The sequence below is a fragment of the Panthera leo genome, chromosome D2, assembly GCF_018350215.1.
Source record: "Panthera leo isolate Ple1 chromosome D2, P.leo_Ple1_pat1.1, whole genome shotgun sequence".
NCBI lineage: Eukaryota > Metazoa > Chordata > Mammalia > Carnivora > Felidae > Panthera > Panthera leo.
In genome coordinates this window covers 3,304,076-3,316,391 of record NC_056689.1, presented here as the reverse complement: position 1 = coordinate 3,316,391, position 12,316 = coordinate 3,304,076, and the positions used below count along the sequence as shown (strand labels likewise).

General features: G+C 39.5%; 1 protein-coding gene across 4 annotated transcripts in view; it reads right to left on the bottom strand.

Moving 5' to 3' along the window:
* PCDH15 (protocadherin related 15) overlaps positions 1-12,316 on the bottom strand; it is an 836,749-nt gene that overhangs the window by 442,387 nt on the left and 382,046 nt on the right. For all 4 annotated transcript variants that reach the window (XM_042907891.1, XM_042907887.1, XM_042907888.1 and 1 more), the window contains one exon: positions 7,912-8,082. In XM_042907891.1, coding sequence (XP_042763825.1) covers positions 7,912-8,082 — 171 coding nt within the window. The remainder of the gene's footprint in view (positions 1-7,911; positions 8,083-12,316) is intronic.

The following is a 12,316-nucleotide window of genomic DNA, read 5'->3' as shown; positions in this document are numbered from 1 at the left end:
GATCCATTGATATATTTTTGGCTCACAGTATTACCTTGTGGCATTTTGCATCAGCTGCTGCCTCTTCCCAAAGCAATAATGTATTGCATAATTAATTCGGCACAAGTGGTGACTGTGCCAAATCAGTTTATTTAAAATAAAAACCAAAAACAACTCTACTCTTCTTCTCAATAAAGGTACTGAATTATTTTTAAAGGACCATACTGAATTAATTATGAATAGCACAGTTGGAACATACACAAATCAATTTTTAAAGCTGGGATTTCAATTAAAAATAGTTAGACATTTAACAACTAGTGTGAATTAGCTACTTCCTCCCATGAGTCTCTGAGTAAAGACCCATCCAGGTGAAGGAACTCCAGGGGCAATGATAACAGTATCAATAGCCAGTATTACCAAATGTGCACTGTTTGCTAGGAACAAGTTAAGTGGACTGTACAAGTCTTCCTTTACAGCCCTCGTGACATACCACATATTGGATTTTCTTCTCCCCGTTTTAGAGAGGACAAACTCAAACTGAACTTTAGAGACCTCAAGGAACATTTGCAACATCACCCGAGGTTCAAGCTGGACTTCAAGTTCTCCCAAACTGCCCTACATTGTGACAGTGAACACCCGTGTGGAACTTCCCATCATAAAGTTCCAGAATAGACATTCACAAAGTTATAGACATCAAGTCCAAGTTGAAGGACGCTGTCTATTGTCTTTATATCAACAGATATAATAGGAAACACATCTCTGATGTTAAAGTGGTATTTGGAAAAAAAAGTATCTGAACAAGTTGTTCATCAAGACTAGTCAGACTTCTACTTTACTACTGAGAAGAATAGTGACTTTTTCCCTGTAACTGGTATTCACAAACTCAGTTCCTCCTATTGTTTTTCATTCTTTAATTGTTCCAAACATTGGAAAATATCTTCACGCTGTCTTATAAGTGGAGATACAGTAATAGTTGAGGCTATTCAATGTAAATTTTGGCCAGTGATGGAAAGAGCAAAGGATTCCTTTGCTCACATCCAATTTCAGACACCACCTTCAGAAGAATCACCACGATACTATGTCTTACTCTACACGATATTTGCTAAACTCTCGCTTTTGTTGGTTCATTTGTCCGGTGTTTAACTCGTGTTTCCCCACCTTCAATCTTGAACTTCTTCCCTCCTCTGTGGGCCTGGGTGTGACTACTGGCAAAAGGAAACAATGGTCGGTGATGCAGTAGGTTCAGTCTAGATGTGTGAATTATCGCTTTCCCCTTCAACCTACTCGACAATTTGACAATGTTCGCATTGGAAGGGTATCGGTGCTTTGGCAGGTGCCAATTGTTTCTTTCTTAATCCACCAGCGGGCTGCCTTAACAAGAGCCCCATAGAACACATTTTGAAAATATGTTGCCTAAAGACTGAGAGAAGATAAAATTTAATATTTGGAACATTACTGAAAGGAAAAGGCGGCATTTTTACGAACGTCTGGGGACAACAATTATAAACTGGAACTCTGGACGACAGCGGGGAAATCTGCATACTTTATCTAGAGTACCTGTTAGACCCCTATTTGGAGATGATGCTTGACTAGATAATGACCAAGTAGGGCAGTGCTTACCATTCTATTTGCATTTGGAAGCACTGCAAGTGTATTAAAAACTTATATGTTACCATGACTAATATTTGGGTAATATATACGTATAATAAATGATCATGCATCCTAGTTATATATCATCTACATATATAGAAGATACATACATGTTCTTTACATGTACCTATTTGTGATAAAAACACGCATTGTGAGTGAGAAGGGAGGAGCCATGCTTGATCGTATTGTTATACCCAGTACCCTAGTGCATGGAATGTATTTCTTGAAATTTTAACTCATGGTTTAATACAATTCAATATTTACTGAACATTTACTACATGAAGCGGATACATGACACAGTAGGGGATAACGAAAAATAGAAAACTGAAGAGCACACCGTCTAGGGAGAGGAACAGACAAACGACTAAGTGTGGCACTTCCAACAGGAATACATGGGGACATGGAAAAACTTAAATCTGCGAGCCCATCAGTTTGGATGAACTGAGATGAACCTTGAACAACAAACACAAGCTTAGTACAGGGAACTAAGTGAAGAGAAGGGAGGGTGGTTGTCAGAGAAGTTCAGGTGTAGATGCAAAGCTCCATGCACTAGATAGGTTGTACTATGCATGTTATAAGAGATGAGACTGGAAATAGACATAAAATTACTTTTAGTGACATGCGGAGAGCTTTGGAGCTTATCTGGTATATGATGGGAATATTGAAGCTTTTTATTTTAAACAGTGAAAGATCAGATTGGAATGTATTTCAAAAACATAACTGCCTTCAGTGAGATGATGATCGAGGGTCCAGAGTTGAGAGTAGGTCTTTAAATGAGTATTTTGGCAGTGGAAGCAGGCATCACACATATGTGAGCAACATCTCAGAGATAGCACCAAACGTTTCTTTGTAAACTGCTGGAGTTTGGGATAGGGGTCATTGAAATCAAGGTCCAAATCCATGATGTCTTCAAGGGTAACAGGATGTGACCCAAGAGAGGGATGCATGCATTAGAAAGGATAAGGAGGCATCTGTGAAAAATACAGGTAGAAAATATCAAGAAAGAGTGAGAAATGTAAGCTTGGAGGTCTAGGAAGAGTTCAAGTCAGAAAACATTCTGATCATCCCTATTTGGAGAAAAATAGAACCCACTGGTATCGGTTTGATGAATCCTAATGAAAATTATAGTGAAAAAAATTTTGTTTCGAAGGACAGAAATCTGGAAAATCCCTAAGATTTAAGAATAAGCAAAGAAAAAATAATAAATTAAACAAATAAGTAAATGAAAATTCAAGGAGAGACATCTAATTGGGGGGTAGAGGGGGCAAGCCATCAAAGACATAGGAGGAAAAACTCGGGACCATCAAAGGCATTGGAGAAGAAACCCAGGACCATCAAAGACATAGGAGAAGAAACCCAGGACCATCAAAGACATAGGAGGAGAAACCCAGGGCCATCAAAGACATAGGAGGAGAAACCCAGGGCCATCAAAGACATAGGAGGAGAAACCCAGGACCATCAAAGACATAGGAGGAGAAACCCAGGGCCATCAAAGACATAGGAGAAGAAACCCAGGGCCATCAAAGACATAGGAGGAGAAACCCAGGACCATCAAAGACATAGGAGGAGAAACCCAGGGCCATCAAAGACATAGGAGAAGAAACCCAGGGCAGAACAACCAGTAGTTTCATAAAAGGTGAAAAGGGGAAGTTCCTGGATTGTAACAAGCACGAGTCTGGAGGAAATTATAAGTGTTGTATAATTTCCTGAAGATGGCCACCACTCCTGTAATACTGGGAAAGCTTCCCTGGAAGGGGAGAGCGCTATGAAATCAGGACAGGAGCTGCTCTGGACAGTTAGGTGAACACCAGCGTTCGCTAAGACAGATCACAGTGGTGCAGGTGCTCGAGGCCACATATTCCCGCCACCCAACCCAACAGGGACAGGAAAAACTCATTCAAGCACGGCTTCTAGCTACGAGATGATCACGCCTGGCCAGTCACTAGAGCTGAAACACAGGACACTACACGGCATAGTAAATAAACAGTAAATTAAAAAAAGTGTAATAAATTGATTACATCTAGTATTCACATAAATAATAAGTCAATATTATCATATTAATACTACAGTGCTTCTCTCTGGGGACAAGTTACCCAGCAAAATACCAACCTATCAACCAAACAGTATGTTAACCCTCCAATTCAGAAAGGAAATAAAAACCAAAACAAAACTGTGTACGGATCCACGGTATCTTTGCACTTCAACAGAAAGTAAGGAAAATAGAGCTGGGGATTCTATACTCTCCAAATTCTACAGAATTGTTCTGTAACACTAAGAAACTTCAACTAGATAGGCAGAATAACAACTCAATAGAGTCATAAAGTGAGAATAAGGGCGCCTGGGTAGCTCAGTTGTTTAACTGACAGACTTTGGTTTTGGCTCAGGTTATGATCTCATGATTTGTGAGTTCAAGCCCCACATTGTGCTCTGCGCTGACAGTGCTGAACCTGCTTGGGATTTTCTCTCTCCTCTCTCTCTTTCTGCCCCTTCCCCACTTACACACACACACACACACACACACACACACACACACACACACACTCTCTCTCTCTCTCTCTCTCTCTCTCTCTCTCTCAATAAATACATAGACTTTAAAAAAAAGTGAGAACAAATTTACACAATACTGGAAAGTTTTCATCTCCTCCCTGTTGTCATCTCCTCAATTAGCACAGAGTTGAGTATATATTAGGGACCACTAGATATTCATCAAATTAATAAATGAATGACTATTAGCACAGGGCTGCAAATTGCATTAGTACCCAGAGACATCAGGTATATATATTTACATATTCAATATAATATTAAGTTTGGTGTTAGTGAAGACACTAACTTTTACTGAAGACAGTTTTCTGTTAAAGAAAAACATATGAAATATTTATTAAATAAGTTTATATTTAAACATGATTATTTGCATTTCACTGAACAGTAGACTTTTATTATATCCTGGTTCATGAGTTAAACACTGTGCCAGACCATGTTGTAAAGTTTTTCTGAGCTGATAAATTCTGCATGCACTGTGGCAGAGCTAAGAATGGCTTTTCAAGTCAAGAATACCAGTGAGGTAATTGGTGGAAAATTTCACATCAACGCAGAAGGTGAACAGGTGTCAAAGCTTTCAAAATTTGAAGAATTTGTTGAGAAAAGGATCAGCAAGTATGTAATTACAGTCATCATGTCTTGTTTAGTTGATATAAATGGTTAGTTCTCTTGCTCTAAACAGCAAGATTTTATTTATTGAAATTGCCAGAAAATTTAGCCAAATATGTAAAGGGAAGTTTTTAAAAAGGAGTAAGAAAAATAAAAAGACAGACATAAAGACAGCAATGTGAATGTGCAACTCAAAACCTAGCTTCAGCTCTTAACCCTAGTGAAGCAGAGGGGACCCCAAGCAGCAGGTGGAACAGCACAAGAAACCCGGATGGCGGCTCCATGGCAGATCTTACTTTCCAGCCGTCATCACGACAAGATTTCCTTCCCCAGATGTTCTTACAATGTTTCTTCCGCCCTCCTCCCTTCGGGAGCTGGTACATACTGTTAGTCCCTGAAAGTGGCACAGGTTTAATGACACAGAGGGGTCAGTGCAAATTAGGAGTCCAGTTCATGAAAGTTCTGCCCAATTCCCCTGGGAAGCCCCTTCTTAGAACCCAGTGCCTTGCTGTGAGGGAGCCCAAACAGCCCACGAGGGCCCCGTGTGGAGGCGGAATGAAGCCTCCAGCTCACAGCCCCAGCTGAGCTCCGGCCAACAGTCAGAGGCGACTTGCTAAGTTAAGCATTCTGAAAGTGGTACCCAGGCCTCAGGCAAGGTGTCCCAGTTGATGGAGCACAGATGGGATGGTCCCTCAAGTCTGGCAAAACTGCAGCTTTCATGAGCAAATTTAAAAATTGTAATGTGAAGACATGCGAATCTTGGTGGTAGTTTCATGCAGTGATCGATAATCAGATCAAGCGCCTAATTTTGCAAGTAAATATGTTTAATTTTCCTATGTGGCAATAAAAATATGCCCCTCATTAAACAAATATTTGCCCTAACTACTGAAATTTGTAAAATTAAAATTCTCCATTTCACAGAATGTTAAACAATGGGTCAATCTGTTAAAAAGGATGATGAAGCATAAAGCTTGATCATTCTGGATTTTATAGCATAGTATTTAATTCAAGATACATGACTTTAAAAGAAAACAGCTTTTCGGGTGCCTGGGTGGCTCAGACGGTTAAGCGTCCCACTTCAGCTCAAGTCATGATCTCGCAGTCCGTGATTTCGAGCCCTGCATCAGGCTCTGTCCTGACAGCTCAGAGCCTGGAACCTGCTTCAGATTCTGTGTCTTCCTCTCTCTCTGCCCCTACCAGGCTCACATCTCTCTCTCTCTCTCTCTCTCTCTCTCTCTCTCTCTCAAAAAGAAAACATTACATTTTTTTGAAAAAAAAAACAAGAAGACAGTTTTTACTTATTAGTTGTAAGACCATGAAAGTTATGTAAACCCTTTATCTCAGACATCTCATGTACCAAGTGACCATAATAGTGGTAGCTACCCACGCAGGATTTCAGTTAATATTCCCGTAGAGTTTAGCACAGTTCACGACAATCTGAACAATCTCTATAACCACTAGTCACTATTATAATTTATTTTTATTCCCCCAAATCTAGAGCATGGCCTTGTCCCTACCGTGAAACTGCATAGGAATGACAGAGATGCTTAGTCTGCTATCTGGAAGAGACAGGAAGGGTGCTCAGAGGTGCTTTATAAAACCAATGCCCTCTGCTTCCCAAACACCAACAATACATCAAATACTGTTAAACAGTCATCATGCTGAGCCACCAATTTTAGTCACTGTGTCTCTATGCCCCTTCTCTTGTGACCTCATTGGTATGATAGCTACATAAATCAACTCAAAGATAAATTAATACTGAAAATATTTTCCTCATAATTTCAATTAAGCTTTCAAAAAATAATGTTCACTCTCATTAATAGCCTTCTTGCTGGTATAGTCAACAAAATCACACCATGACATATAACCTTAGGTCATCTACAACTATTTGTCCCGACAAGTTCTACATTAGCCTTTTTGTCTTTGAAATTACTCCATTTAGCTGAAAATTTACATTATTTTCTTCATGAAATGCACATCACAACATTTCTTCCCCCCCCCCCGCCCCAGCTTCTTTGCTTCACACAAGCCAACTGGACCACTAGTTACTTATGCTGGAAGACACAGGAGTAAATCTCAACCATTTTAGATCTTCTAGATCTCAAAGTAAGGCTCAGAGATGCAACATTGGATAATGATCCTTAGAAGCGCACAGAATGCAACATGATTTACACTCAGGAGAAGGAATTTCTTTTTATTCTTTCAAAATCTCAAAAACAGAGAGGATTCCCCAAACCACAGTTCTTATGTGTTTGAGAGGAAAAAAAAAAAAAAAAACACCTCAAATACCTCCCAACAAAGTCTGACATCCTGAGACACATTCCAACACAGAAAAAGCTGAATGTTTAACAGAAGAACAGCAAAGACATTAGTCAAGAAAAGATACTAATCTCCTAGGAATTTGGCTCCTTTTAAGGAGAATTATTATTATTATTTTTTTATTTTTAAGGGAGAAATTGATATTTTAGTGTAAGTAGGATATATATTTGCCTTATAACTTTTATTCTTAGGTATAAATATTTATTACCCAGGCCCAAGGTGTGAATACCAAGCTGACAGCAACTTACAGCTCTATTAGAATATTAAAAAAATAGATGTAGAATCAAGTGTAGAAGATAAGTATTCATGCCTTACCTTTCTGCTTCTTTAAAACACATCTTTAAGAATAGAAATGTGAATTCAGAATTCATTAGCTTCCACCTCCAAAGAGCCAAGCACAATCTCCAATAAGATTTTACAACTCTTAAGAGGCTGAAAAGTACTCTATTGACCTGTATGTCTTCTGACTTAGGAGTTATAAATTTAAGGAAATACTGAAATTATTTCTTAGAGTTTCCTAGAACATGTTGGCAACTGAACTCTATTATGATCTATAGGTGGAAAGAATAAAATAAAACAATCAGTGTCAAATGGGTGGTTGCTTTGCGACACACTTTTGACTTTGTAAATGATGCCATAATGTGTGGTGACCAAACTCTGCCATACTCTCTGAAAATGGTTTTAGACATAAATACTTTCAACCCCCACACCGTGCAGTTTGCTATTCTCCACTGACATGTTTGCAAAATATTTGAATGGGGTCTCATTGAGGTCAAAGAGGTGCAAGTAAAGGGGAAAGAATGGGAGTATATTTACCGGAGTTCTGAGCTCAGGTATGGCAGCTTGGTAGGTGAGCGGGCGACAGTCACGAGTGTTCGGCACAAGGACACAAGGAAGAAACATCGGACCCAAGTCATCTCCGTCCAGAATATCCACCGTGAGGGTGGTGGTGGTGGTTCGCCGCTCATTCAGATTTTGTGCCCGGTCCTGGGAGAGAGGATAACAGAGAAGAAAAACAAAAAAAACAAGATGGACTTCATGTTCCCATCAGCTTGACTAGACTGGACACAGAATTCTTCCTGATCATAGGCACCTGGCCTCTCTTAGAGCATTTACTTTAGAAAACTTGCAACTGCAATACTTTCTTAGCCCTTTGAGAGGGCAATCTTCTCCCAGCTCAAACCTCTTCCAGTTTTACAATCCAGCACCCTTATTCAAGGACCTGGGAGCTGTCCCTTTGGAAAGTAATCACTGAAGAAGACAGAGCCCCCACATCCCTGTCTCCGTGGGAGGATAGGAGCCTACCCTCCACACGAGGCTTGCGCCACATTGTGAAAATATCTCCCATCCTTAAGAAATTAAGCCATTTCACTTCTCCTTTGGGAAGACCAATTAGCAAAAACCCTTGGCTATTGATTCCTCCACCACAAGCCCAGCCTGGTGCACGCACATGCACCCACTCACTCACTCTCTCTCTCTTTTGATAATATTTCAAGCAATCTAGATACATTTTAGATGAATTTTGGTTACTTCCAAAAACAAACAACAACAAAAAGGAAAACAAAAAACCCACATCCTGAACAAAAAAAAAAAAAAGAAAGAAAGAAAGAAGGAAGGAAAGAAAAAAAGAAACAAAGAAAGAGTAAAATGAAGGGAGAAAAAAGAGAAAAAACCCCACCAGATGTGCTATACTCTTAATGGAGAAATGCTGTTTAATGATTCACATAAGCTTTTCTATTATAAATTATTTTGAGACCAGCATTGCTTGTCTTCTGGTAGGATGATGTTGTCATTGAAATAACCTAGTTTTCCAAGCTTCCAGGTTATAACTGTCTTATTTTGTTTCTTTATTCTTTGGGATTCTAAAACCACAGCTTCTACGAAGGGTACCCTTGTAGCAATAATGGGAACTATCTATTCAATGTTCTCTTTTTTCCACTATGTTATGGAACAATGAGAACAGGGATTTTTGTTTTGTTTTGTTTTGTTTTCCCCTATTTTACCAAGACACCACTGACATATAGCACTGCATGAGTTTAAGATGCACAACATTTGACTTGCATATATGTGAAATGGTTTTACAATAGGTTTAGTTAGCATCTACCATCTCCTACATGTACAGAAAACAAAAAGAAAAAGAAAGAGAAATTCTTGTGAAGAGAATTCCTATCTCAGATCTTAACAATGCTCTATCCCTTCTTTCATCCGACTTGAGTTCAGAACACATTCTGGTCTCTTCATTATGAAACAGCCTTGACTAAGATCTTGTCTACTCACTTAAACTGGCCCAGTGTTGTTGTCATTGTTGCTTTTCTTGCTGTGACAATACGTTGTTATTAGCTATAATCCATATTTCTGAGATCTCCCTAGTTTCTATCTAATGTCCGTTTTCTGGATCCCATCCAGGACTCCACTTATATTTTGCCATCATGTCCCCTCAGGCTCCTTTTTGTTATGAAAATTTCTCCAATTTCCCTTGTCTCTCATCTCCTTGACAATGTTGAGAACGAGTCAGGCACTTTGGAGCATATTCCTCAATGGGGACTTGATGTTTTTTTCAAGATCAGGCTGGGGTGGTACATTTTGGGGAGGAAGACCAGAGAGGTCCAGCATCATTTCATCACATTATATCAAGAGTATATTATTATTAACACGACTCATGATTTAGGCTAACCTTGATCACCTGGTTGAGCTTCTGTTCATCATGGTTCCCCATTGTAAAGTTATTCTTTCTTGTTTCCTTTTTCATTTCTTTGGGAAGAAATCACTATGTGAAGCCCATGTTAAGGAGTGGAAGTTATTTCACTAGAAATTCATATTAATTATATTTATCTAAAGAGTGTTTATCAGGAGGACACAAGGAAGACACTGGACCTGTAATCTGCAAGTCACCAGTTAGTAAATCTAAGAAAGCAGAGGACAGGTTTTCCTTCTCAAAAAAGGGATGAATACAATCAAGATTAATCACTACAAGGTTATACTAATAATTATGATTGGTTGAATGTATAGGGGATAGAGATTTTTAAGAAGTCCTTCTTTAATTGTAAATTTTCCTTGTCTGTTTATTATATTCAGTATAGTTGAAAGTACAGTAGGAGCAGCAAATGGCATATGAGATAATTTTGGTGCTCCACAAATTAGCTTTAAAACTTAACACTTTAGGGCACCTGGGCGGCTCAGTCAGTTAAGCTTCTGACTTCAGCTCAGGTCATGATCTCATGGTTCGTGGGTTTGAGCCCGGCATCTGGAGCTTGCTTCGGATTCTGTGTCTCCCTCTCTCTCTGTCCCTCCCTCACTCGTTCTTTGTTTTTCTGTCTCTCTCAAAAATAAATATTAAAAAAAAAATTAAATACTATACTGTAAATGTATGAGTTTTGAGTACATACGGAAAAAATTATTATTAAAGTACAGTTGCCACACAATGTCACATTAGTTTCAGGTGTACAACATAGTGATGCAAAGTACAATTTTATGCCATGCCCCCACACCTGGAGCTATGATTGGTCAGCACACAACGTTATTTCAGAATCACTGTATTCCCTGTGCTGTGCCTTTCATCCCCATGAACTATTCATTCCATACCTAGAAGCCTGTATCTCCCTTTCCCCTTCACCCGTTTTGCCCTCCCACAGCCATCTCCCCTCTGGCAATCACTATTTTGTTGAAAATATTAATTTGGCATAAATTCATATATTTCTTGCAAATTTTAAAAAACACAACTGGCTCATCAAATCTGACATTTTAAAAATTATGGTTGCTTAGGATAAAGTTTTTCAAAATGCCAAATCAATCAAAGCTGATAAAAAATATTAGATAACATTTCATGTGATATGGATGTGGAAAAATATCTGAATATCCCATAAGCACTATTTCTGCACTTAAATGCCACACAACCTTACCCCTTATATGTCATCCCCAAGTAAATGGTAGATACAGTTGAGTGTTTATCAAACTCTTTCTTTCAATCTGTCAGCAACAAATCTAACTATTCTCTACCTCTTTGGGTCATTAAGACTCCTTAAAATGGAGTACAAGTGCATAAGAGTGGGTGTATGTATGATTACCAAAATATATAATTTAGGTTTTTATGTCATATTTTACCAGCTAGACCCCAAGATCTGACCTTGACTGCCCATCTGCTTGCATTCACTGACCTTTATCTCACATTTTCCCTTGAGCTCCTCTCTCCAGCTTATCTCTTAACTCAGCATGGAAAGCATGGAAAGCAAAACCTTCCCTCAAGTGAGCAAGCGAGCGACTGTCCTGACAAGACCTCCAACCAGCCCAGATCATGTTGACCAGTTTGAGCTCAACCCCTTACTCACACCTGAGCCAATGGTCCACGGTGTGACCTCTAGAAAGACTGACAACTATCTCTACTCACTGCAATACTAAAATCTCCGCCCAAGGAGGAGCACAAGTCTCATTACATAACACACAGCGTGTGTGCAGGCAGGTTTCCCTAGGACATACACACGACCCTATGTCTGCATCTACAGATGATGACGAGGCTCCCCTATCTAAATATCCCTCCTAACCCTAAACAAAGGAACCCATTCCCTCCCCAGAGAGCCAGGGCTTTGGAAGTCATTCCCCATGATCTCCTTGTTTGCTGCAAATAAAGTTTTCTTTGTGTGGCAACTCATCAGGTACAGTTTCTGATGCACCAAGGAGCAGCTCACGTTGGTTTGGTTATAATATTGGGAAAAGATACTGTTTACAAAGTGTTGATTTATAAAATATGAACTTTTTACTGGGAGGAAAAATAGTAAAGAAGCTACTGTCAGGGAAGAAAAAAAAATTCCCTCCACCCTTGTAGCTTCTTGGCTGAGACCCCACACAAGAGAAAACAGATTAGCAGGAAAACAAACAAACAAAATGCTTTAATGATATGTACCCACACATACATCCAGGAAAACTGGGCAACTCCCCAAAATGGCCCAAACTGTCACCTTAAACCCAGGCTTCAGCAAAGGACAAAAGAAGACGTTGGGGATGGAGAGTGGGGAGAACTGGGTTTCAGGCAAGGCACAGTAAAACAAGGCTTTCCCTCTGACAGAAGCTTCTCCGGATTTAGCCATTCTCCTCTTCCCGGAGGGGGAGGGACACCCTTGCAGGTGGAGAGTCCCGTGGAGGCATAAACTGCCTACTTAGTTTTCAGAGCTTCCCTGTTGTCTGCTGTTTTGAAACCATAATCCTTATGCCAGTGAGGCATATTCTG